This window comes from Fulvia fulva, chromosome 12, assembly GCF_020509005.1.
Source record: "Fulvia fulva chromosome 12, complete sequence".
NCBI lineage: Eukaryota > Fungi > Ascomycota > Dothideomycetes > Mycosphaerellales > Mycosphaerellaceae > Fulvia > Fulvia fulva.
The window spans coordinates 2,443,868-2,468,648 of NC_063023.1; the positions used below are offsets into that span (position 1 = coordinate 2,443,868).

Below are 24,781 nucleotides of genomic sequence, written 5' to 3' on the forward strand. Positions count from 1 at the left end.
CACTTGATATGTGCCTATCAGAACTCAATGGGTCGAGGCATGTACCGCAATAACAATGATCTTCTTCCAACAAAGCCCGCCCGCAAGTTTTGCATTCTGCACTGCCGTCTGTGCTCCAAACATCGAGCCCATAGGTATTCCAGTAAGCGCAGCGGCGCCCTTGGGGAGCCTCAGTCGATTTGTATGAAGCCTTTGTACTTGTGCCGCGGCGTCGTAAAGCGGCGGCTGCGGAACGAAGTCCTGGCCAAGAAGAAATAGGACGTCCTCGGCACACATCTCCAGCTCCACCTTCGCCTGGAACACAACATCATCGAACAGTGATGGATTTTCCGCCTCACTGCATTGGCCAGCATAGCATATTGCTGCCAAGCTCCAACGTCAATTCCTTGCCCCACAATGTCATATTCAGCGTTATAAGAATCCCGTAGGACTAGCAGAGTATTTCTCACCATGCCAGGCAACGGAAGCAGTAGATCTCCCGCGCGAGCATCAGAACAGATGCCCGCGATAATGTCTCCGTTCCCATTTCTGATAAGGATTGCGGAAGACTCTTCTTGCAATAGATCTCGCAGTTTCTCGTCCTCTGGCTCGGACAGTTCCTTGTGCCTTGGTCAAGCTGTAGCGACATGGTACACTGGCCGCCTGCTAGGCACTGCAGCAGCAAGCATGGACGAGAGTGGACTCGTAGCCGTATGATGCGGGGGGCCACATCTCGCGAGCACACTGCCGATTCGGACGAGATCTCGTTCCTGCTTGCTGTCTCATGCTTCTGACGCTCGGACACTAGTCTCTGAATCGCATCGTTCTGGAAGTTGAACCGCAAAGCTCGGAAGACATCCCGTAGACCATGCACCCCTAAGCGCAGGCTAAGATCCATGAGCAATTCTGCCATCAACTTGCGGTAGTCCGGCACTATCGTGTGTAACTTTTCCTCGCGCATGAGTGGCAGGCTGGCAGCAAAGCAGAGAGTCGATCTCTTGGGTCCTCACATTCGTATCAACAAGACCAGTGTAAGACCGGCTGAAGTTGCTCGCTTATGCGTATGTCACTCACACCTAGAAGATAGTTCTATTGCAGGCGAGGAGTCGTCATACTCTCCCATCCTTCACGGCGCCTCGCCTCCTGCGCTATATGCGACATCGCAGCAGCTACGCTGAGCAACCAGCGACAAGAAATATCATCCGAGCCGCAGAGCACGCGTGCATTCCTACTAGCAGCAATTTCTGGCAATATCCACAATCGACTCCAGAAACGCCTGTACTCAAAAGCGGAATAAGCCTGCTCGAGCCGGTCAAGATTGTCCGGTCCGAGGCCGACAAAGTATTTCTGCCACAAAATCGATATGCTGTCAAGAACGAGTCGAGAGCCCTGAACTGCAGGCAATGGATTTGAAAGTGTAGCAACGTCCTGTACCACTCGTGCAAGATACGGCGAGTCGCCTTCATGAGGACCGACACAAGATAGAACTCGTCGAGCGCGCTTGGAGATTGAGAACATAATTCTCACTTGCTCACTCTTTTCGACGAAGTCCTTCTGGTTGATGCATATAGAGTCACTCCAGACGTAGCTGCCAGGATAGCGCAGTCGTGCTTGCAAAAGCGCGTAGTGACAATTCCGCCGCACCATGTTTTCGGCGCCATCGATTAATACTTCGCACAAGATTTCTTCGCCCCAGGTATACGTGAATAAGTGTCAGGGACCGAAAAAGAGATTCGCTAGCGCTATAGGCGTGACGAGGCTCTTCAAGGCTCGACTTCACTCTTGCGAAAGAAGCAGCTCCCGTCACTCATTTGTTCGCGAGGCAGCGGAAGGTGGCCAGGTACGAGCTCCCAGTCAGGATCCACTCCATGTAAACGAAGTCAGCTTTGTGCCGGCTCGGTCTGCAGCGGAGTCACCCTCTCTTCCGGAGTATCCTGACTTTTGCTAGAATCTCAGCGAATCAGCCGACGTTATTGGAAGCGGCCGCCAAAAGCGCGTTCGACTGTGCTGCATGCCGATGCTGTAGAACACCGCGTGAATAGGACATTCTGGCCAGCCTCGCAGGTCGAACGTCGAGAAGGCGCGCAAACACCAGAGCTCGGAGAGCCGGCCAAATCAAACCGTTTTGTATTCAAAGAGTAATACATCTTGCTACATTTCACATCTTTTCCAGACCGGTCGCTCCAAACGCCACGCCCTAACCACATTGGGTATCATATACACATCTCCTACTTCTTGCCCTTCTGCGCCAGCAAGTTCAGCGCCGAACCCTCCAGAATAAACGCCCTCTGGTCCTTCGACATAGTGTGCTTCACCGGGATGCGATGCGTCTCGCCACTGTCCTTCTTCTTGACAAACAGAGTAATCTCGCCCTCGCCGCCTTGCAGCACATCGTACAGACCTTCCGTGCTCACCTCGTCGCAGCCAGACAGCTTGTCATAGTCTGCTTCGTTGGCGAAGGTGAGAGGTACCATACCTTGTTTCTTCAAGTTCGTCTCGTGGATGCGTGCGAAGGACTTCGTAAGGATGATACGACCACCGAGGTATCGTGGTTGGAGAGCGGCATGTTCACGGGCAGAGCCTTCGCCGTAGTTGTGTTCGGCGACGACGATCCATTGCTGGTTCTGGGACTTCCATCGTGATGCAAGTGCTGGGATTGTGTAGGTCTTGCCGTCCACGTCGACGGCTGAGTTGACTTCACCAGTCTCAGCGTTGACAGCACCGATGAGAGTGTTCTCGCTGATGTTGGGAAGATGACCCTTGTACTTGAGCCAAGGACCAGCTGCGGAGATTGTGTCTGTGGTGCATTGACCCTTGACCTTGACAAGAACCTTCAAGCCGGAGAGCTCTCCTTGTGGGAAGGGCTCGAAGGGCTCAAGAAGTGCCAGACGGTCTGATTCAGGGTCGACAGCGATGGAGACTTCAGGGTTTGGCACAGGGGCGGTAGGTTGGAAAAGTGGGTTGCCGGCTGCAAAGCCTTTGCTAGGGAGATCGATACCAGTAGGAGGTTGGAAGCGGAACTCAGAGCCATCAGCGGTCTTGATGCTGTCTGTCATCGGGTTGAAATCGGTGCGACCGGAGTAGGACATTGCTGTGACAAGTTCTGGTGAAGCCAAGAAGTTGAGTGTGCCACGGTTGCCGTCATTTCGTCCAGGGAAGTTGCGGTTGTAGGATGTGAATATAGCATTGGCTTCGCCTTTCTTCACTCCGTCAGTTCTTGACCACATTCCAATGCAAGGTCCACATGCGTTGGCCAGCACAAGACCACCAGCCTGCTCGAAAGTGTTGAGAGTGCCATCGCGCTCGACAGTAGCACGAATTTGTTCGCTACCAGGTGTGATGAAGAAGTCTGCCTTTGGCTTGAGTCCCGCGGCAGATGCTTGCTGCACAAGAGATTCTGCTCGAGTCATGTCCTGGTAAGAGCTGTTTGTGCAGCTACCAATGAGTCCAGCACCGAATGTAGTTGGCCATTGGTTCTTTTCTACAGCATCTTTGAAGCCAGAAAGAGGGAACGAAAGATCTGGCGTGTGGGGTCCGTTGATGTGTGGTTCCAGCTCGGAGAGGTTGATGGTCACGATATCGTCATACTCGCACTCAGCATCGGCTGCGAGAAGATTGTGAGGTCCAGGCGAAGAGGCAATGGCATTGGCTTGATCAGCGATCAATCCACGATGTGTTGACTGCAAGTATGGCCCATGCGACGAAGGCGTGTAGGGGAAGATCGAGGTCGTCGCACCAATCTCTGCTCCCATGTTACAGATGGTAGCCATACCGGTGCAACTCAGGCTCTCGACACCAGGTCCAAAGTACTCCGTAATGTATCCAGTGCCTCCTCGTACTGTCAAGCTGCCAGCCAATGCCAGAATGACGTCCTTCGGCGATGCCCATCCACTCAGCTTGCCCTCGAGCCTCACACCTCTTATCTTTGGTGCCTTCAGCTCCCAAGGCGCGTCCACGAGCGCGTCAACAGCATCAGCACCACCGACACCAATCGCAATAGCACCAAGGCCGCCTGCGTTCGGCGTATGACTGTCCGTACCCAGCATCATCAAGCCAGGTGCAGAATAGTTCTCCAACACAGTCTGGTGGATGATACCTGCGCCAGGTGGCCAGAACTCAATGCCATACTTCTTACCCGCACTCTCCAAGAAGTCATACACCTCTTTGTTGCCCTGTATGCTGTTCGGCAAGTCCGTATCCGCGCCCTTTTCTCCAACAATCATGTGGTCGCAGTGGATGCTCGCAGGCACAGCAGTCGTTGGCATGCCACAGCTCATGAACTGCAAGATGGCCATCTGAGCACTGGCATCCTGCATGGCAACGCGGTCAGGCCTAAGCTTGAGCGTGGCCTTGCCACGGATATCAGCGCCATTGTTGGTTCCTTGGAGGAGTGACTCTTCGGCATTGTCGAGGTGGGAGAAGAGAATCTTCTCGGCTAGTGTGAGCTTTCGCTTGGGAAGGAGTCGACGGACATCGTGTAGGCGTTTGAGGAGCTTGGGGTAGGGAGGCGTTCGTGCGGCGACGTCGCTGGATGCTGGCGTGGCAGAGACATCGGCGGGTGTTGCGAGACCGCGCTGTTGCTGCAGACAGACTTGTCGTAGGGCGCCCGGGAGGGACAGGAGGGAGGGACAAGGCCGCCCGTTGGGAGCAGCTGCTCTCCTTGCTGCCAACATGCTGTGCTTCAATGGCAATGGCAGAGAGCAAGGCATCAAAGAATAGCAGAAATGCTGGAGCGACCTCGGCCACTTTCTTTCTCGCTTACCATCCCTGTCCATGCATGCAGTTAGGGCTGATGCCGGAGCCGAGCATCCTTGTCGCCAAGATTTGGTAGCAGTGTTACACGATGACAATGGCTTCCAACACTTTGAAGAACCTCCTGTACCAGCATCGTCAAGCTGAAGCTGATCTACGAGAAAGCTCACAACAATCGCAGCACCTCGATACGTTCTTCTCGAAGCTGCCCGATATGGCCACCACTGGACAGAAGCGGAAGCACACTTTCATCGTGGAGCATCTCGATCCAGAACTGGAAGACTGGCAGGCGTTGGAGTACAGTTGCATTTCCCAGGAGTCAGAAGCGGCTGGCTCAGAGTTCCTGTTGTCTGGCTTGTCATCTGCTTTCAGCTCGGTCGAGAAGCTCAAAGTGCCTGCCACAAGCAAAACACAGCGTTCAGTCGAGGCCATCTATGCAACACCTGAGGAGAGGCAGAGAGTGTGTCTCCTTGATCCAAAGGCTGAGAAGGATTTGAGCCCCGAGGATGGAGACTCATTCGACGCATTCCTGTTTGGCGGCATTTTAGGTACGTTCTACTCTCTCGGCAACATTCACTCTGCCGTCTTGAGACTTCTCAACATGCGCCACTATCGATGGATGCCGCTGACTTTACTAACACAACACAGGCGACGACCCACCTCGAGACCGCACCGGAGATCTGCGTAAACTTGGTTTCCCAGGCCGGAGACTCGGACCCGAACAGATGACCACAGACACCGCCGTACGCACTACCCGCATAGTCGTGCAAGAAGGCAAGAAGCTCGAGGAGATCGAGTATGTCGATCGACCCGACTTCAACGTTCCTTCCCAGCCCAAGGCAGACGGCAAATCTGGACCCTCAGAGACCGTCAGCATGCCTTTCAAATATGTCAAGGGAACTGACGGACAACCCATACTGCCAAATGGAATGCTGGACTTGCTCGCAAATGATGCAGATAAAGATATTATGGATCTGCTGTAGATGGCCCGAACCAACATAATGCATAGACATCGCGTAGCGAACACTCGATTATCTTTGATGCGAAGATCTATCTTCACAGCCTCGCGCATCCCGTCCCATTCGCTGATTGCAACATCAAGCATTTGCACGACCGAGCTTTGAAAATCCCCGAGAATGAAGTACCGAATGATGTGCTATCTGAACATACACCATGCCATTCCCAAAATTCACCTCGCGGATTAAAACCGTCCAGCCTCGAGGATGGCTTTCGCCACGACATCACAACAAGCGTACCATGCAATCCATGTTACGAAGTTTCGAGACGCTCCGTTTCTGTACAGCTTGCTGCCATATCCCAGGGTGGTCGATTTGGACGCAGACATATTGAGGTACGCACGTGCAGCCGGAAAGTCAGCCGATGGCGAAGTCGGGGCATTTGCAGTGGATGTTTGGGAGGTAGGAGAGATATTGTGAGGGGATGTAAGTAAATTTCAAAAAGCCAACACAATCCTCTCCCCGTCTCCATCGGGTTTCCCAACGATAACGTCAGCTCTGGCCTTACTCAAGTCCATGACAATATTGAACAAAGTCCCACTACCCCTCGCCTCCTCTGCAGTACGGCAGATCGAAGCAGGGTGGTTCTTCTTATCCTTGAACACTTCCAGAATCTTCTCATAGCTCAGCCCGCCCTCGATATCATTGCAAAGCTGCTCAACCCTCGAGACCCTGAAATTCGAATCCTTAAGCCAGTTCTCATCGTGCACACCTTCATGCTTCGTCAGGTAGTGGTTCGTATGGAAGACTTGCTGCTTGGTGTTCATTTCAAGCTTCTTCACATCGATGCTCGACCACTCCAAGCCGACACCACCTGAAGCATCGGCGACGAGCATGTGGCAGGGCGACGCAATGCCGTAGGACTCGAGCCTCTTCACGGCCTCATCGCGGGATCGACTCTCAAGCACCATCCGTAGACCAAGGTGACAAGGTAATCGAGTCGAATTCATGCCCTTCGCCTTGATAGCATTGAGGCATACGCCCACACCCGCGGAGTTGAGACCGATTTTCCCGATCAGACCAGCTTCCGTGATCATCTTAATCGTCGGCTTACCGATCTGCTCAATGGTAAGCTGTATAAGATTCTCCTGCTGCCGAGGATTCCAATCCCAATTCTGCGCCAGCCAGCTTGCATTGCTTGTCCGCCAAGATAGAGCAGTACATCCATCACTGAAAGCACCAAAGGCAATCTCCGTGCGGACATTGATGGCCAGGATGGAAGAGAGTGGGAGCTGAGCGCCTTCGGCAATGCCGGTCATTTCTTCGAGGTAGTCGGGCCAGTTCTGCTTGATCGAGGGCTCGAATTGCATGGCTAGGTCTTGGACTTTGGGCCAGTCTAGCTTGCAGCTGTCTTGGAACATCCAGGTGTAGAAGGCGATTGTGCGGAGAATTGGCGCTTTTGCTGATTGGCCGTGTTTGTAGCCGATCTGATGTTGATGTCAGCGTGTTGAGCTGGTATTTCTTTATGGCAAGACTTCGTACCTCGTGCGGCGTTCCACTACACTGAATCTGCAGCATCTTCTGTGCCTCGGGTGCGCTGCCCATCTTGTCACCAGCTTGTGGTGTTATGTTCTGTTGGATGTGCTACTGTAGATGAGATCTATACAGAGTCAGCAAGACGGTAGTACAATGTAGGCCATATGTGCCGATCATGTATCAGTGATACAGCAAGACCGGATCCAGCGATGGAGGCGAAGCGGGCAAGCAGCAGGCCGATGGCGGCGCTCATGGACGAGCTTCGCAGCTCACGGCCATCACATCATCAAACTCACCGTCGCCAAGCAATGGTATACAGCGCCGTGAGCTGTCAGTCGGCGCCATTGATGGCAATACTCTTCAACAATGATGTTGTTGATGAGAAAGGGACGAGATCAGAGCGTGAAAGAAGGACCACATGAGAATGCCGAGACTACGCCGAGATAACTTCACGTTGTCAAGACCATTATCTTCTTCCTCGTCTACCTCCAACACGCAAGAATACAGCTAGACTACAGACTGAGCTCTCCAGATCGTCTGTCCATGTAGGAGGCCTTATGCTTCATTGGAGATGACAACTGTGCCTTTGAAACTTCCCTCCCTTCGCTCACGCATCACTACCATACTCCGAATCTTCGGCCTCTCCCTCATCGTCCTCCCAACTACCAGCTCGCTGCTGTCCTTCATCTCGTACCTCGAGATCCCCGTACTCGCCTGCTCCATCCACAACATCTTCCAGTCCGTCCTGATAAGCGACCCCAGCATCAATCTTCTCGACTCCCCTCGCCTCACGAACCGCCAACGCCTTCGCATGAGCTTTCGCTGGGAACTTCCGAAAAGCAGACTTCGTCCCCTCCTGAATTTCTCCAAGTGTGTTGAAGCCCGATCTTGAGCGTCCGTTGGGTAGCTGGTGGCGCGAGGACATTTGCTGCGGCATGTTGGGGAGGATCTTGTTGGTGATGGGAGGTCGAGATGTGGGATTGTTGCCCTCCGCCACGATTGGGTTGTCTCTTGGCTTTACTTGTAGTGCTGCTGTATAGCTCATGCCGAGCCTGGCTGCATTGATGGCTCTGGCCCTCTCCGTACTCGAAGGCGAGGAGTGGTCGCGGTCGCTGGCCACGGCGGCTCGGTGTTGATCGCTACCTCTGAGCGGTGTTGTCTTTGCCATGTTTATGTGGTCGTGGTTGTGTTAGTGTGTCGGTGTTAGCAGGAAGAAAGATCAGAATACAGTACGTGTAAAAGCTATTGACGAGTTGTTTTCTTGTGAATGAGCACATGTCATGCGGGTTCTGCGACTTACAATGCCAAATGAAGTTGAAGTGAATGAGAGGCGCAGCGATGAGGAAAGCGCACAAATGGAAACCAGTATCAGTAGCATTCACATGACCAATGCATGCTGTCTTTCATCAGCAGACCAGCTGCATCCGAGTCTTCCCAGCCTTCCGCATCGAATCAAAAAGCCATTCCATCACAAGTTCTCCCGATGTCTTCCTACACTGGGATCCACACTTCCACAACCATGCCACGATACAACCAGAGATCAGCCATCAGAGCGCCAAAGACCGGCTGGATTCAAGATCCTCCATCGATTGACGGGAACCTCCGGGTATAGTGCCCTCTGGCCCATTCCATCGAGTTCTCACTTGGTGGGTCGAAACGTACTGTCAGGTCGCGAGGTGGCTTCTGGATTTGTTCTGGAGCGTTCGCTGGCGCTTCGATTTCTTTGACTTCACCGTCCTCCAAAGCCTTCTCGTACTCCAGATCTTCCATATGTCGAACATCGGAGCTCAATGTCGAAGAGGCCGATGCCGGTCTGTATTTGCAAGCCTGTTCCGTACTGGCCTTGGGTCCAGTCTTCAAGCGGTCATGGTAGGCTATCTTGTCGTGTTCAATGGCGGCCTCCTCGGGAGTCATGCCTGGGCCCCCATAGCGTTGGGCGTCCTTGAATGCGACCGGATAGCCAGTTTGCAGGTCATGTCGTCCAGCCATGTGGGCTTCCTTGTGTGGAATGGCGATGTTGTTGGCTGACGATGGGATGGAGGAAGTCATCGTGTTCAAGAAGTGTCGGATTTATGGAAGACTTGCTCTGTGAGACCGAGTAGAGTTGGTCGAAGGTGAAAGCAAATGGGAGAGAAATTTTTGGGGATGATTGAAATGGAAGTGAAATTGATGGTTTGGGACCGGCCTGCTGAAGTCAACTTTTCGCAGTCCTGATGGGTACCTATAGTCAGGGCATTGTGGTTGTCTTTCCCGATGGCTAGATGTGAAGTAAGACTACGTCGTGGTCCTACCCTGATATGTTCAGCGTCAGACTGCTTCAGTCTCAGACGAACGGCACCAAGCCAGAATCTGCAAAACAAGTCAGCACATCTCCACTCCCTCCAACACCTCGCCAACTCACCGACATGCACCGCCTGCCCAGTCATACTCGTATTCCTCGCAATATCCACAAACATCTGCGCACAATCCCCCAACTCCGTCTCCTTCTTCAACGCCGCCACATTCTTCAACCCATTAATCCTGTCATCCCCATAAAGATTCCCCCAATCCGTCAACAACAACCCTGGCAGAACCGCATTGACTCTGATCTTAGGTCCCTGCGTGTGGGCCAAGCACTTCATAAGATGGATCTGCGCCGCCTTCGTAACGCTATACGCCATGCTGCTCCCACTGAGAGACTTGCCTGCGACACTGCTGGTCAGGATGAAAACGCCACCGTCGGGATTGGCGTTGAGGGTGGGGAGGGCTTCTTTGAGAAGAGCGTGGTTGCCTTTGACGTTGGTGTTCCAGCACTTGTCCCACTCTTCGTAAGACATGGCGTCGAGGTCTTTGAAATTTGAGAACTTGGTGAAACCAGCGTTGCCGATGATGATGTCGAGGCCGCCGAAGGCGTCGATGGTGGTTTTGATGCAGTTCTTGATGTCGGATACCATGCCGCCGTCACCCTTGACCACGGTGGTCTTCACGTTGTGGTCTGACTGGAGCTCTTTCGCGAGATCTTGTGCCGGCTGCTCGTTGTTTGCGTAGTTGATGGCTACATTGCAACGCTCTGCTGCGAACTTGCGAGCAATCTCTGCTCCGAGACCTCTGCCAACGTGTTAGCCATTGACATCGCTGCGGAGAAGAAGTCACTCACCTTGAGCCTCCAGTAATGAGGACGTTACGTCCCGCAAGAGCATAAGGCATCTTGAGCAGCTGGTGTATCGTACTCGGAGACTGTGCCCACAAAGTGATCGTTAGCTATGCGCGTGAGTTGCTTGTGCATGTCAACTGGGAGAGGTGATGTTAAGAATGAATGGCCCGCAACAGCCGATAGTTCTACCCCACCGAAGCTTGCCGACCGAGGAAGGAGGAGCACTGACTGGAGCACTGGAGAGTTCACAGGGACCACAAACCTGACAAGACCGCATATACATCTCAAGAATCTTGAGCATCGTCGGGAAATCTAGCTAACAAGTCGTCGAGAATGGCGTTCAGTCTCTCTTCGCCAGTTCTTCCCTCCTACGAGAAGTCAAAGTCTATGTCGCTCATCATCTCATTGTTTATGTCCAGGCCAGCAAAAATGTCCTCGTCTTGATCCTGCGAATTCATTTGTTGATTCGCATTGTTTGTGTTGGACTGGCCTATGCCGAAGTTAAGACCCGTCAGATTATCAACATTGCCCATCATGCCTGTCGAAGCCTGGCCAGTCTGCATGTTACCTCCCAAGTCATTGTTTGGAGCTGTCATGTTAGCGATTTCCTGGTCAGTCGGATTGGCTGAGATATCAATATTCGACATAATGTGATCCTGATCGATGTTTCCTGTGTTGTTCATCGCGTTGTCGGTAGTAGCTATGTCTAGGCCAAGCTCCTGCATAATCTGGTCTGCTGCGGTTTGATCTTGTATCGGGATGGCTTGTGCCATGGCAGGCACTTGATTGACCCGGAGTTGTTGGCCGACCCGTCGATTCAGCATTACCAGGATCTCAGCGTGAAGACGCTTGCGATCCAGTAGGCCTTGAGGGTTTTCCGACACAAGACGGATACTCTGTCGCAGCTTTGCAGTCAAGCCTGTCGTATGGGTCTCGTGCTGTGCTCGCATTGGGAACGGGACAGGCGCGCATGCCAGTGCTACGCAAACGTCGAGCGCGATCGGGATATTCAGACTTTGTGCGACCTCCTCGACCATTGCGTCTAGCAAAGCATTGCCCTCTAAGACCTGACAAGCGACCGCAAACTCCTTGAATGTGTATCGCGGTGGCGGGTTGGGTGGACTCAGCGAGGTGGATGCCCAAGTCGTAAGATCTCGAATACCGCGCTGAACATGACTGGCAAGACCGCTTTCCGTCTGTAGCCATTCATCAAGCTCTCCTTTTCGGCAGCTCAACGTCCTTTGCTGATTGAGGTAGGGCTCGAGTAGCTTGGCCAGCTCGGCAGCCTTCTTCTTGTCGGGCTGCTTCATGAGCAGTGCTTGTAAAGATTCGTACAATGGCGTCGCTACTATGGCCAAAATCGTTTTGTGCATGGCTTGCGTTTCGTGCGAAGAGCTCGACGGCTTGAGAAGCTTGTCCAGTATTTGCAGCAATGTCTCTGCATCGTTGTGATCTTCCCATGAGTGTGAAGCGAGCCAACCCAAGCCCATGATCAGTGAAGGTAGCAGGAATGGCTCGAGAAGCAGTTCAAGTCCGCCTTTGAAGGTCTTCATGGGCAGCCGACCAGCTCGACAGGCCAAGACACTTTGTTCGAAAAGCGTGGGCACCAAATGATAGAAGTCCTGCGGTGGACACTTTCGCATCACTTCGTCTCCGATGCCGCTGGTCTCGCCATGCTCGTCGACGGCGTATAGACCCTCTGCTATCCATTTCGACAATTGCGTGCTTTGTTGTTTCGTTAATTCGGACCCCGGTAAGGACGTGGACATGTTGTCGAGCAATCGTGACACGAATGTCTCCTCGATCGGACCGATGTCAGACCAGTGTAGCTCGTAGCGGTGGACGATAGCCAGCGTGAGCAGCAAAATAGATGCGAACTCCTCGTACTGAGGCGTAAATTCAGACTGGTCTTGGTCGTGGCTCCAGCCATTGAGAATATTGCAGAGTGGAAACAGTAGCATGCTGGGCTGGGCGTACTGCATGATGATGTCCATGCGCGGGATCTTCTTGATCAGAGCGTTGCAAACTGTTTTAAGGGACATTGTGTCTTTGCTCATGCATAAGTTGTGAATGGTCTCGACAACGCAACCAGAAATCGCACCGGCATTGCCCTGAAAAGCGTCCAGGTCCTCAACAAGGCTTTCGAGTCGACTCACATTGTTCGCGCATTGCGAAATCAGGAACTCTTTGTTGAGCTTCTGTACGCGTGGCAGAGCTACACTTGATTGGAGTATTGCGGCGACGGCACCCTCTGACACAAGACCATGTAAATGGCATGCTTGGAGGAATTCCAGGCGAGCAGTGGTCAGATACTCTCGCATTTCGGTAGCGCCCGAGGTGATTGGTGGTAGAGGGTCCATGGATATCATACCGCCAGGGATAAGGGCCATTTGTATGCAGGATTCTGCTGATATGCCCGACAGAGCGGAGATGATGAGTGGCACCTTGTTGACCAGGAACGAGCGGATCGTCTTCACATTCTGGCGTGGTTCCTTGCGAAGCATCGAATTCGTGAGGACATCAAAGGTCGCCACAAGTAGATCCGACACGAGTGCTTGATTGTCGCCCGAGTATCGATTGTAGAGGTGACTCTGTATCGTTGCATCATCTGTGAGCGGTCGTGCTGCGAGGGCAGCGTTCAGCCAGATGAACAGGCCAGCACGTGAGTGCACAGGAGACACTTCCCCGACAGAATTCAGAATCGCTTCTTTGCTAAATAGCGGCCTTCCTTTGTCATCCAGTGCAATGTATGGCGAAAGTCCAGTGATCTGCTGCAGCTTCCCGGCATATTGCGAGTTGATGTTCTGGAGTACTTGCATGTCGTAGCTTTCCATTTCGGCGACTATCTTTGCTCTGCCTGCTTTCCACCACTTCTGTTTCGTGACCGCGCGGATGGACTGATTGCCGAGGACAGACAGTGCAAGAGCCCCAAGAGCCTCGCACATGCCGAACGATTGTCCGCCATTAGCGTGGTCGACATCGCCGGCGATCTGCTTCTCCAGTTCATGTTGGCTGACTGCTTTGAGCCAATGGACGACGCTGTGAATCAGGCGATGGAGTTCAAGGGCAGATTTCGGAAGGTCGGTCGTTGAGTGCTGCTGGGTGAGCAGGATGAACATCCTTTCTTCGCATGATGGGAGGCCTGGAAGCTGCTTCCGTTCTGGCTTGTACGTTTTCTCTGGCCCATATGTGGAATGTCGTAGTAGTGCTAACAATATATCGCTTGATGATATGTAGCTTTCCGTGAGCAGCAGCTTGGCGTAGCTGAATAGCAGCGGATCATCCTGTCCACCCTTTGCAGCGCGAAAACTTATCAGTACATCGGCTATATCCTCAGGCCTGGCAGGATCGCGAGAATGGAGGGTCTCTAATGGTGCCCTTAATCGATCAGCTCGAAGTCGTCGAAGAAAGGAGTTCTTGAATGCTTTGCGCCAGGCGTCCCGCGCCGGCGGTGCATCTATTCCGGGCATTGTCGTATTCTATATTGTATGGTGAATCGTTTGTAAGTGGGCGGGTCCTTACACGGATGTCGACTCTTGCCCGTCACGCATGGCGAGCGTCACTACTGTATTGTAAATGTTTGCTATTGTCGCGGAAAGAGAGGTTGTTTTGTGGCGCATGCGAAGTCCAGCGGCTTCAGCCGGGCCGACTGTCTTCCGAAGACTCGACGTCGCTTGCTCGGCTTCCAGGTTGGGGATCCTAGCATTAAATTCACAACCCTGGGTCGCTCCAAACGTTGTCAGAGAGCACAGTTCTTGGCAGTCTAGTCAAACAGTATAGTAGAGCTGAATGAGGTTATCCATAAGAGCATGACGAGTTCTAAGACCGCATGTCAGACCCCAAAGCAGAACTCATCACAAGTGACCCACTACGAGCCTCTTTCTCCTCCCCACTGCAGACCTCGAAGAGCTCACTCCAAGGGCCATTCTACTGTGCCCCGCTCTTCTTTCAAAGCTATATAATCAGTCATGCAACCAAGATGCTCACCAATCACCATCAAATGTTCAACATTCACTTCGGTTCATCCCCGATGGGTCAGTTCCCACGGTCATCAAGTATCAGACCGGTCACTAATATCCATCAAAGTCTAGTGGCTATGATTTGTTCGTCTCTCCATAAATGCCGTCGATGCGATGCGAGCATTAACTAACAGCGTGTAGCCGCTTGTCAATCGATCGATTCGCATGTCGCGGGAGACCAGGTTTGTTCAGACGCCACACATCGCATCGCCTACACCATTGCTAACAATGACATAGGGTTCGATTCCCTGTCGAGGAGCATCATGCGGTTTAACTTTTTGCTGTTGCATCGTACTCAAGAGACGATGTGTGGTCGAGGTAAATTCTTAGTAAGATGTATCCATGTTAGTGCGGAATTGAGCATGGAGGATGGAAGATCTCCCTTTTTGCTAGAACAGGATTCTCAAAGACTGAGCTCGGTCTTATACTGTGGGATTGCAGAAAGGTATTAAAATCTTGTCATACAGCCTTATGATTGTGAATTATGCTATCTAGTCCGCGTCTACCGGATCCCAATCTACAACTCAACATGTCAGCATCAATACACCAAACCCCATGCCCACCGCAAAACTCACCAGTAACAAGATATTCATCCAACCCATCCATCCTCTCCATATCCCCCGTCTCGATCTGGAAGAACCCAATATCGGCATTCTCCCGTATCCTCTCCTTCTTCACACTCTTGGGCAACGGCACAAACCCATGCTGCAACGACCACCTCACCAGCAGCTGCCCAGACGTACACCCGTATTTCTTGCTGAGCTCCACGATTGTGGGGTGCTTCATTCTCAAAGCTCTTGCTAGAGGTGCGTAGGCCTCGACCACGATGTCATTACTCTGGCAGTGGGAGGTGATGTTTGTGCGGGTGTTGAAGGGGTGGACTTCGATTTGGTTGACGGCGGGTTTGATTCGTGGGTTGGAGGCGAGGAGTTCGTCGATCTGGGAACGGTTAATGTTGGTTCTGAATGTTGCGTACATCTGCACTTACATGTTTCACGCCAAAGTTGCTCACGCCTCCGATCTTGACCTCGCCGTCTTGAATGGCATCTCCCACTGCTCGCCAACTCTCCAGTCTTGCTGTCTTACCACCATACGGACTATGCAGCAGAAACAGGTCGATATAACCAAGACCGCACTCTTTCACACTCTTCGTTATGCTCTTTCTCGCACGATCATAATCGCTGTTACTGGCCAGCTTGGAAGTGTAATGGATGTCCTCCCGTTTCAGATCCGGATGCGACTTCAAGTAGTCCGAGATGGCTGTGCCGACATCCTTCTCATTGTGGTACATCTGCGCACTATCAAACGCACGGTATCCAGCTTCCAATGCATACTGGACTGCCTGGTTCGCCTCACGCCCATTCATGAGGTACACTCCCAGGTGGATCCGTGGCAGTGACAAGCCGCTGTTGAGCTTGACGCGGGTCGCGAGGGAGAAGGACTGGTCTGCCATCTTGCGGAGTGCTGACATGCGGAACGATATGAGTGCTGCAAGAAGACTGGTGACCAGAAGCCACACTCTCCCTCTCCCGATGGCCATGCAAGCAATGCGTGCTCATGACGTCGATTCGACAGGTCCAGCTTCGGCGTGTAGTAGGCCGTGGAGATGTTTCCCCCCCCCCCCCATCAGCCATCTCGAACGACTTCCACGCCACGTGCACGCCTCCTCTCTGTCGCACAAGGCGCAGTCTGCACACCCTCATGGCTGCGGATCTCGGAGCAGACCTCGTGTTGAGGTGTTGAAGCGATACGCGGCGTAATACACAGTCGATTGGTCGCGGCCGAAGCTGATCCCTGCCGTTGGGTCTGGACTCCCCTCTCACACCTCCGTCACGTCTCTTGCGGTAGCACTAACAGCCATTTTGGCGAATGCATACCACCCTATCCGGCGGGCAGAACGAAGCCTTCCCCCTCCTAGAATGACTTCACTGCAGTACAGACCCTCTCGCAAGGGAAAAGAGCCGAACTATCATGACCACCAATACGGTAGGCGCTTCTGCTTTCCGACTGATCATTCTTATACCTCACCGGATCCCGCCGCACTCACATATCATAAACGATAGCTTGACCTGCACTGCAGCTTGATGCCTAGTTCTATACGACTAAACTAGCCCAACGCCCAGCCTGCACGACAAAACCACCCCTCTCATCTCTCCCACCATGGGCAGCATGCCCTACAACCACTTCAACTCCATCTCCTACCTTCCCGACGGCCTCTATCCCCGTGGTAATGGCACATCCCGCGAACGACAAGAAGGCTCACGAAGGTTTGTAGACAGCGCCATGGATGGCGAGCCCGCCCCGCCATCTATGGACAGCTCCAACTTCGACGTCCTCGAATGGCACCCCGCCTACCAGTCCTGCCAGCGCTTCTTCGTCGACCATGCACAGTTTGAGCCCGCGACACAAGCCGTCTGCGCGCTGATCAATATCCGCCTCCCATTCCAATGGTTGACGACACCCATCACATCATCAGGAACACCACCGTCCACTTCCCGCGGCCCGCAAACGAGCTCCAATTTCGACTTCAATGCCTTCTCCCGCCAACAACGTGAAGGAGGCCGCAGTCCCTATGGCCAGCGAGGGCCCGACGCACCACCTACCTTCGTCTCCCCCATCCCCTACATCCGCCGCCTCGTCGTAACCGGCTTCGACAAGCCCGCGATCCTGCACGGTTTCTTCGGCGACGAGTACGTCAAAGGCGCCATGCCTCATGTTGAGTGCGAGCGACGGAACTACCTCTTCGCGGCGAAACATGGAGGGTGGAGGAGTTGTAAGAAACAGTATGACAATGGTAGTGGAGGGGGTGGGGATGAGACTGTGCCGTTTATGAAGCCGTTGGATGAGGCCAAGATGGAGGAGTTGACGGCGGCGGAGAAGGCGTGGAGTAGTTGGCTGGCAATGGAGGATTGGATGGTGGGACCGAGGGCGCCGGAGGATGATGAGGCGCCGAGGATGCATAGTAACAGGCCTGGGTACCCGCATGTGAGGGATGGGGGTGGTATGCCGGATGGGATCTGAGACCATCGAAGGCAATCATCGAAGGGGTTCCTCAGCAAGAAGCGAGTGAGCAAGAGGTGACGATAGCTTCAGTAAGCCCAGACACCTTCATTTGGAAGGGCCTTGAGCTGCTATTTCACATGCTAGTCCATGCGAAGTGTACTGGTCTCTCATACAGAACGATCCGACAGATGTTGCAAGAACGTCGACTTCTGCACAAGCTCCCGTGCCTCCATGCCGCTTCTCACCACCACAATATCATAAGGACTCCACCGTGCCTTGGAACCATATCACATCACACGACGACCAACACAAGATGGGGTTCGCAAATCTCAGATACCGTGCTCAGCACCCGCATGGTAGGCCCCTTGCCAGTACCATTTGAGCCGCGCTGACCACCTTCGCAGTGAGTGGTACCACCTCATCAGCCACCGCTCGTGCAGCGTCGAAGGTCCTCTATATACCCGAATTACTTGAGATGGTGCTCGCTCAACTCCCGATGAAGGATCTTCCCTTTGCTCAGCGAGTCTCCAAGCAGTTCCGCGCCATGATCTGGACCTCCAGACGTCTTCGGCAGAAGCTCTACATGCGGCCCTCAGATTACCCGCCTGATCATGCCATCGCCTGCCACAACCAAGCTACCGTATCTTACCTCGGTCGTAATGCTCTACTGGTCTCCCGCAGCTCACAGTCAAGCTGCACTTACTCCCATGGTGTCTGCTTCTCTACCCATTCTTGCGCACTCTCCAGTCAGCCCGACAACGCCACGGCGAGGTCACGCTTCGTGCATCTCAACATCGAGTTAGAGACTCAGCTGGTCAAAATCGACTTCTACACTCCGGGTCAAACCATCAACGCATTCGAGCTGGCAAGTCGTGTTCACCAGCATTCTTGACGAAACATGCTCGTGTATCGGCCCTCAAGAGATTGGTCGAGATCGAGATGATCTACTACTGCCGGATGAGCCATGTCACAAGTCCTTCGTGAAGCAGGAGTTTCCTCCTGAGATTCGCATGGGCATGATTGTGGACCGCACCGGGGTCACGTGGCGGAGCGAACACCTGACTTGGGAGGCACAGTAGCAGTGTTGATGAGAGACGCGCGGCGTGAAGGAGCGCGAGGGAGCGCTGGCCGCGCCGATCGCGCTACATGATCATTGAAGAATAGTAGCCAGCCCCGGACAGACTCGTAGAGTATGTTACATGTACATCCGGCCCTCCCATGTGCTGCGCCAAGCAGTCGGCACCCCTAAAAAAGGTCTTGTCTTGCTTCTTTCGTCACGTCTGTCCGCTGACTACCTTGGTAGTCGAGAAGAGTTTCCTGATGTGGCACAACCGCCTTTCGCAGTGCGATCGAACCATGACAGGACCCGTCAAAGGCGCGGCTACTGGACACCGCTTTGATCCGCAACCCAACTCCGCAACTACAGAACAATCTAAAGCCGACCTTTGCGGTTCAAGTTCTGCTCCTCGCTTAGAGACCATGGTATCCGGTGCAAAAGAAAATTGAGAGGCCCAAAAGTTCCACTCCGACAAAGATTCGGCTGCGCATGTGCAAAGCGACGAAGATCCACATTCAGCAGATTTCAAGCCGCCACGAGGCTTCAAGCTCTTCCTTCTGCTGATATGCCTCTTCCTGGGCAACTTCCTCGTTGGAATTTGTACGCAACAGCCATCCTCCTTCATCTTGGACATGCTTAAGCATTTGAGGACCTTTCACTGATATCGATTTGCAGGACAGTAGCTGCATCGGTACTCTCAGTGATCACTGACCAATTCCGCGCCCTCAATGACCTGGACTGGTATCAGACGTCGTAGTATGTTTTCTCGCAGCGTGCCCAAAAGCGGAAGATTCACTAACAGTCTGAGACGTTAGTTTGCTGGGCCTATGCGCGCCGTTGCTCCTCTACGGACGTTTGTATCTTCTCTATTCAATGAAGAAGCTTGACCTTTCATCGTTCTTGATCTTCGTCGTGGGATCTATCCTGACTGCAGCTTCTCTGGTCTCTGCCGTCTTTATCCTGGGGAGGACTTTGACTGGCGTGGGAACTGCTGGGATTAATGCTGGTGTTAACATGTGAGTCGTTCCGCAACTGAACCTACGACGGACAAGATTTCGTAGCGATATACACGTTACGTTTCGTATCGACAGGGCACTTACTTCTCTAACCACTCCTCTGACAGCATTATGGCCCACTCCACTCCCTTGGAGAGAAGACCAGTATACTTCGCCATATGTGGCGGCGTGGAATGCGCCGCCCTCGCCTTCGGCCCATTAATCGCCGGAAGTATCGCCGACTACACAACATGGAGAGTCTGCTTCTACATCGTCATTCCACTCGCAGTCGTCGACATCCTCATTATACTTTTCGGTACTCCCAACTCCGCGGACCTGAACATTCTAATCTTGACCAGAAAGAGAAGATAGCCCGTGTCGACTGGGGCAGCCTTGGGACGCAACCCCTCTATGACGTTCTGCTTCATTCTCGCATTGCAGTGGGGTGGAACGCAGTATGATTGGGGTAATTGGTGAATCATCCTGCTGTTCGTTATTACTGGCTTGCTGGCAGCTGATTACTTGTGCGTAGAGCACAAGGCGGGGGAGACGGCCATGGTTCCACTGACAATGCATCGTTCACGAAGCGTCAGCTCTGCCAGCCTTGGGACCTTTTGTAACTTTGCGGCATTACGGGCTGTCTCCTTCTATGTGAGTACCGTCGTCACGTCGATTGAAACAGATACCACGCTGCTGATTTGTACTGCAGCTTCCTCTCTACTTGCAAGCAGTACGTGGCGCATCCACTCTAGGTTCTGGTCTTATGTGCCTTCCCACGGCTGTCTCCATGTCTTTCTTCGCCCTGTTCGGTGGACCCGTCACGACTTATATCGGCTACTACAGCCCTGTCCTGCTACTCGGAACATCTCTCTCAGCCATCGGAACCGGCCTCCTCACTACCCTTCACCCCCACTCATCCGCTGGCCGATGGATCGGCTTCCAGGTCACCTACGGCATGGGTATCGAAATGAGTTTCCAGCCGCCATTTCTCGCAGTGCAGACGGTTCTCGAAGGCGCCAAGATACCCATGGCGCTGGTGCTTCTGAGCTTCACACAAACTTTCGGTGGCATAATTGTGCTGTCGGTGGCGCAGAACGTCTTCCCGAGCAGACTGGCTGGCGATCTCGTCGCTAGTGTGCCGCAAGTGGACCCAAATATTGTGCTGCAACATGGTGCTATTGGGCTGATCGATGTCGTCCCGATGCGGTATCGCGATCTGGTTTTGACTGCCTACAATAGCGCTATCGTGGATGTCTTCTACATTACCCTGGGCCTTTCGTGCTTGTCTGTGCTGTTTGCACTCGGCATTGAGTGGAAATCTGTCAAGAATGGCGAAAGTACGGAGGGGACCACATCCAAGATAGATGGGTGAGTGGTTTTGTGTGATTCGTGTGGTAGGTCAAACTGGATAGTCCTTCTCTATGTACTACCATTCACTCGTCGCTAACGTAGCTGCAGTATTTCCAATACATGTAGTGAGTAAACATCACCAGCTACATGACCGAGATGTTGCAACAAAGCAAAAACGCCGACCATCTGCTCATGCATGGAAGCTGCTGCGGACGTCTGTCTCGCCCACCGCCATTCGTTGCAAGCAAACTCCGATGATATGCACTTGCCTTGTAGACGGCAAGGGGTTTGGGGATCGAGACGCTTCGAGTCGAATGGCATTCACCACCCCAATGTTCACCTTTGCACTGACATCAAAACCACATCTTAATCCGCGCCCGCATGCCGATTCAGCAAGGACCTCCGAACATGCCACTCGTCACGCAAAGCCAAACAACACCTCATGAAGACGATCTCTCGGCATTGCCAATTTCAGTCCCGACCACCATGATGCCGAAACCCAACAAATCTGCGACAGCAGTCTTCGCGATCCCGGAGCTGCTGGAGATGATACTCGTTCTCCTGCCAGCCCACGACATTCTGCGCGCACAAGCCGTCAGCCGTACCTTTCGTGACACTATCACAGGCTCGAAGCAGCTACAGCGCCTATTGTTCCTCGAGCCTTCCGGAGCACCACCACACATACACGCATCAACGGAAGACATCAACACACTGCTACTCGAGAAAGCGGTAAGTCTCCCTGCCTTTCAACTCCGCACGCTCTATCCCGAGCCTGTATTCAACTCCAAGCTCTCGATTCCACAGTTGGACTTTACTTCCGGATTAGATTTGGCAGTGTCGGTCAGCAGCTACTACGTCTACATCTTCTGCGACATCCGACGCGAGTTCCAGTGGCAGACTCTTCTCGATGGATATACTTCATCCTCAAAGGATGCCGCTTGGCGTCGCATGCTGGTACGACAGCAGCCGATTCTCGAGATCCAAGTCATTTTGCGCTCTGCAGGAGGTCACTGCCAGAGCAGGATGACGTTCCCACCCACAACAACGTTCGGCAGTATCATTGACTGGATGGAGGCTGAGCATCTCGCGTGGCAAGGTACTAGTGGCGTAGTATTCAGTACGACGCGCCGTGTAAGCTACTTGCTCAACGAGGACAAGGTCAATGAGCTGTTGGAAATCATCAAGAACAAGAACGGGCCTCTTGCGTACACTGCATGCCAAATTCTTCGCCAGATGGTTCGCAAGATCCATCAGGAAAGCTTTGATCAGCATCAGGGAAGCTGGAAGGGGAGGCTTTACAGCAATGAAGATCACGAGTGCATATGGCGGGCAAGGAGGGACCTCGAGGCGGCTCTGGACAGTAGCGAAATGAATCGGGAGTAGCTGGAGAGTCGACCGCCACCGGGTAGTCTTCACATGGGTTCGAGACAGTACCTTGAATGACAAGCACAAGGAAGGATGGAAAGCAGACAAAGGACCACAGCATGTAGTATGGTTGTTGTATTATATTGGATGAGAAGCGCCCCAACCTCGCGCTCTCCGTGAGTCCCTCCACATGACGGTTGTTGTCAATGGACCCTCCGATCTATGTACCGTGCAAAAAAGCAAAGTCGCTCCAACATAACAAAAACACAACAACAACAACCATACGCTCCAATCAATCTCCCCATCCCCTCCGACTTCAGCTCACCAATCGTCTTGATCCAAGCAACTCCCACAAAGCAGTTCCCATAGAGTCATGCACTTTGTGTTCGCCACCCTTCACTCAGAAAGTCTATCGCCTCCGTCTCCCATCCCGCCCCATGTAATACCCCTTCACTTCAATTCATCGTAGCCAGCAACTCGGATCCAGAGCCACACCAGACCCGTAGACTCTTTGATCATGTTGGTATCATCCGGTGCATCACGCGGCTTTCTTGTGACGCGACCGGCGAGCCTGGGGCTTGGGTGCTTGGCGCCAGTCGGGACCGCACTCCTTGATGAGGCGACTCTCATCGGCGATGGCTCCCCTGAATGTGCCAGCAAGACGCGCCCGGGCACCGAAGGTTGTTGGTACTTCAGGCTGAGCGGTAGTCCAAGCAGTGCGCTTGGTCGGTCTTGCTGGCTCGGAGTTGTCGTCATCCTGGGAGCGCTGGTCCTTGTTCGATGGCGTTGGGTCGGTGAGGCCAAGGTCAACGTCCTCCCACTCTTCCACGGCATCTTCGTCGGAGTCTTCGTCAGGGATGGCGATGGCTTGCTGAGCAGTTGTGGCGGGAGCTGCAGCAGCATCGAGGGCGTCGAAGTGCTTCTTGAGAGCCGTTTCGATCAGTGGCCAGGTCCTGGCGTAGGACTGAGCTTTGAATTCGAGGCGTTTGACGAAGTCTCTCGCGGCAGGAAGCTTGTTGAGCTTCCTGAAGGTACCGTTGCGGATTTGTTCGCGGACGGTAGTTTCCTCGAGAGGGGCGATTTCTGCTGTGACTTTGGCTCGCTTTGGTGCAGGAGCCTTGGTCTTGCTTGAAGCGTCTGAGTCGCGACGCTTGCGCTTATGTCCGGTGGTGGAGTCCTGAGCGCTGGTGAGAGGCAGGTGAAGAGCCTCGACGGTGGGGTTGGCCTTGGTGCTTCCGACGACAGAAGGGAGATCAGGCGGCCCGGAGGTAGCGCTCTTACAATCATCTTCGTCCTCTTCCGCAGCCTCTGCCTCAGGCTCAGCCAAGAGGGCCTCCAATTGCGCCTCGAGTATGTCGTCGTCGGTGTCGTTGGAGAGGGAGGCCTGTTGCGCTGGTTCGACTTGGACTTCGTCGGTGTTCAAGTCGACATCGTCGTCGAGGTTCTCGTCGTAGTCGCTGGCGTCGACGTTGGTGACATGGGCGTGCTCGGTGTTATAGCCGCTGTCTGCTTCTTCGATGCCGAAGTCATCGCTTGGCTCTCCGAAGAGACTGTCACAGTCATCATCCACTGCAACGTCCGTCTCGGTTGCATGGATGGCATCGGATTGCTCCGTTACCTGGACCGCGTCCTTCATCTCCTCATCCTCATCCTCATCCTCATCCTCATCCTCATTCTTATCCTTATCCTCATCCTTATCTTCATCCTCATCCTCATCCTCATCCTCACTCTCACTCTCTTCACCTTTACAAATCAACGCTCCAATGCTATCTAACTCTCTAACTCTATCTACAAATCTCTCCACCATCTTCATACACAACCGACTCTCCATCATCCACCCCTTCCCCTCTCTCTTCTTCTTCTCGATAAGCGCTACATAATCCTCATGACCCCTCCTCCACTCTACCAACGTAGCATCACCTTCGAATCGACGTTCCTAACGAAGACTCTCCGGGTCGTACTGTTGGAAAGCTTCTGAGGAAGACATTTCCTGGACAGAGGTCAGTGACTGTGCAATCGAAGGTTGGGAAGCGATGATATGTCTTACGGATGTCTGTAAAGCACTTAGCTTGGCCCAATATAACACTTGGAAGCAGCACTGGGTCGTCGAGGCTGCTTGGATCGGCGGTCGTGTCGTGGTCGGATGCCTGGGAGCAGTGGGTAATTGGCGAGGCTGCTTAGGCTTGTTGGTCGGTGGTATGGTGTGGTAACGTAAAAGTATTTATGTTGTAAAGTTGTGGGAAACAAACTTTGAAACAGGCTGAGATCACGTGTGATATCAGTGTGGTAGAATAGAGGAAGGGGAAGAGTTGGAGAAAGGAAGAGATTCTTGTACCTGGTGCGGGAGGACTGTGCTCACATATGCTTAGTAGATTGCAACGATGTCCTACTAATGGACAGCTGTGCTATTGAGCGCATGTTTCGACGAGCTTCGAGCTGTGTCAGCTGCTCGAAGTACCGACAAAGCGCCACAGAGGAATCGTACACATACTGAAGCCGTACTGTAGCCCTTCGCATCAGGCTGTGCCTTCTCAGCCTTGTGGCAGTGCCGCTGCCGCGCCAGATCGCAAGTTAAGGGAGTTCGACGATGCAGTACGTGGTCCACATACTCAAACAGTCGGCCAATGCAAGCTGCG

At 53.2% G+C, this 24,781-nt stretch overlaps 14 protein-coding genes across 14 annotated transcripts; 6 read left to right on the forward strand and 8 right to left on the reverse strand.

Annotated features, from left to right (window-relative positions):
- Positions 1-2,207: 2,207 nt before the first annotated feature.
- On the reverse strand, positions 2,208-4,652 carry CLAFUR5_14007 (Putative aconitate hydratase, mitochondrial; the record flags this gene model as incomplete). The annotated part of the gene is made up of 1 exon (XM_047913155.1): positions 2,208-4,652. One exon carries the CDS (start codon positions 4,650-4,652, stop codon positions 2,208-2,210), a length of 2,445 nt encoding a protein of 814 aa, XP_047769155.1.
- Positions 4,653-4,945: 293 nt separating this feature from the next.
- On the forward strand, positions 4,946-5,714 carry CLAFUR5_14008 (Arginine N-methyltransferase; the record flags this gene model as incomplete). The annotated part of the gene is made up of 2 exons (XM_047913156.1): positions 4,946-5,279; positions 5,380-5,714. 2 exons carry the CDS (start codon positions 4,946-4,948, stop codon positions 5,712-5,714), a joined length of 669 nt encoding a protein of 222 aa, XP_047769132.1.
- Positions 5,715-6,184: 470 nt separating this feature from the next.
- CLAFUR5_14009 (Acyl-coenzyme A:6-aminopenicillanic-acid-acyltransferase form) lies at positions 6,185-7,292 on the reverse strand (the record flags this gene model as incomplete). Its single annotated transcript, XM_047913157.1, has 2 exons — positions 6,185-7,174; positions 7,230-7,292. The coding sequence occupies 2 exons, from the start codon at positions 7,290-7,292 to the stop codon at positions 6,185-6,187; spliced, it is 1,053 nt and encodes a 350-aa protein (XP_047769131.1).
- A 538-nt stretch (positions 7,293-7,830) lies between these two features.
- Positions 7,831-8,391, reverse strand: CLAFUR5_14010 (uncharacterized protein; the record flags this gene model as incomplete). Its single annotated transcript, XM_047913158.1, has 1 exon — positions 7,831-8,391. The coding sequence occupies one exon, from the start codon at positions 8,389-8,391 to the stop codon at positions 7,831-7,833; it is 561 nt and encodes a 186-aa protein (XP_047769175.1).
- Positions 8,392-8,795: 404 nt separating this feature from the next.
- Positions 8,796-9,272, reverse strand: CLAFUR5_14011 (uncharacterized protein; the record flags this gene model as incomplete). Its single annotated transcript, XM_047913159.1, has 1 exon — positions 8,796-9,272. The coding sequence occupies one exon, from the start codon at positions 9,270-9,272 to the stop codon at positions 8,796-8,798; it is 477 nt and encodes a 158-aa protein (XP_047768757.1).
- Positions 9,273-9,546: 274 nt separating this feature from the next.
- On the reverse strand, positions 9,547-10,657 carry CLAFUR5_14012 (3-oxoacyl-[acyl-carrier-protein] reductase FabG; the record flags this gene model as incomplete). Its single annotated transcript, XM_047913160.1, has 4 exons — positions 9,547-9,572; positions 9,625-10,310; positions 10,360-10,439; positions 10,586-10,657. 4 exons carry the CDS (start codon positions 10,655-10,657, stop codon positions 9,547-9,549), a joined length of 864 nt encoding a protein of 287 aa, XP_047768990.1.
- Positions 10,658-10,724: 67 nt separating this feature from the next.
- On the reverse strand, positions 10,725-13,826 carry CLAFUR5_14013 (Mediator of RNA polymerase II transcription subunit 5; the record flags this gene model as incomplete). The annotated part of the gene is made up of 1 exon (XM_047913161.1): positions 10,725-13,826. The coding sequence occupies one exon, from the start codon at positions 13,824-13,826 to the stop codon at positions 10,725-10,727; it is 3,102 nt and encodes a 1,033-aa protein (XP_047768759.1).
- Positions 13,827-14,866: 1,040 nt separating this feature from the next.
- CLAFUR5_14014 (uncharacterized protein) lies at positions 14,867-15,915 on the reverse strand (the record flags this gene model as incomplete). The annotated part of the gene is made up of 3 exons (XM_047913162.1): positions 14,867-14,892; positions 14,951-15,314; positions 15,364-15,915. 3 exons carry the CDS (start codon positions 15,913-15,915, stop codon positions 14,867-14,869), a joined length of 942 nt encoding a protein of 313 aa, XP_047768760.1.
- A 620-nt stretch (positions 15,916-16,535) lies between these two features.
- CLAFUR5_14015 (uncharacterized protein) lies at positions 16,536-17,396 on the forward strand (the record flags this gene model as incomplete). Its single annotated transcript, XM_047913163.1, has 1 exon — positions 16,536-17,396. One exon carries the CDS (start codon positions 16,536-16,538, stop codon positions 17,394-17,396), a length of 861 nt encoding a protein of 286 aa, XP_047768761.1.
- A 295-nt stretch (positions 17,397-17,691) lies between these two features.
- On the forward strand, positions 17,692-18,270 carry CLAFUR5_14016 (uncharacterized protein; the record flags this gene model as incomplete). The annotated part of the gene is made up of 2 exons (XM_047913164.1): positions 17,692-17,734; positions 17,783-18,270. The coding sequence occupies 2 exons, from the start codon at positions 17,692-17,694 to the stop codon at positions 18,268-18,270; spliced, it is 531 nt and encodes a 176-aa protein (XP_047768544.1).
- Positions 18,271-19,163: 893 nt separating this feature from the next.
- CLAFUR5_14017 (Efflux pump aflT) lies at positions 19,164-19,802 on the forward strand (the record flags this gene model as incomplete). Its single annotated transcript, XM_047913165.1, has 3 exons — positions 19,164-19,191; positions 19,244-19,451; positions 19,559-19,802. 3 exons carry the CDS (start codon positions 19,164-19,166, stop codon positions 19,800-19,802), a joined length of 480 nt encoding a protein of 159 aa, XP_047768545.1.
- Positions 19,803-19,841: 39 nt separating this feature from the next.
- Positions 19,842-20,802, forward strand: CLAFUR5_14018 (MFS-type efflux pump MFS1; the record flags this gene model as incomplete). The annotated part of the gene is made up of 3 exons (XM_047913166.1): positions 19,842-19,896; positions 19,945-20,085; positions 20,162-20,802. The coding sequence occupies 3 exons, from the start codon at positions 19,842-19,844 to the stop codon at positions 20,800-20,802; spliced, it is 837 nt and encodes a 278-aa protein (XP_047768743.1).
- A 359-nt stretch (positions 20,803-21,161) lies between these two features.
- CLAFUR5_14019 (uncharacterized protein) lies at positions 21,162-22,163 on the forward strand (the record flags this gene model as incomplete). Its single annotated transcript, XM_047913167.1, has 1 exon — positions 21,162-22,163. The coding sequence occupies one exon, from the start codon at positions 21,162-21,164 to the stop codon at positions 22,161-22,163; it is 1,002 nt and encodes a 333-aa protein (XP_047768745.1).
- Positions 22,164-22,683: 520 nt separating this feature from the next.
- Positions 22,684-23,952, reverse strand: CLAFUR5_20375 (uncharacterized protein; the record flags this gene model as incomplete). The annotated part of the gene is made up of 1 exon (XM_059463211.1): positions 22,684-23,952. One exon carries the CDS (start codon positions 23,950-23,952, stop codon positions 22,684-22,686), a length of 1,269 nt encoding a protein of 422 aa, XP_059319194.1.
- Positions 23,953-24,781: the final 829 nt, after the last annotated feature.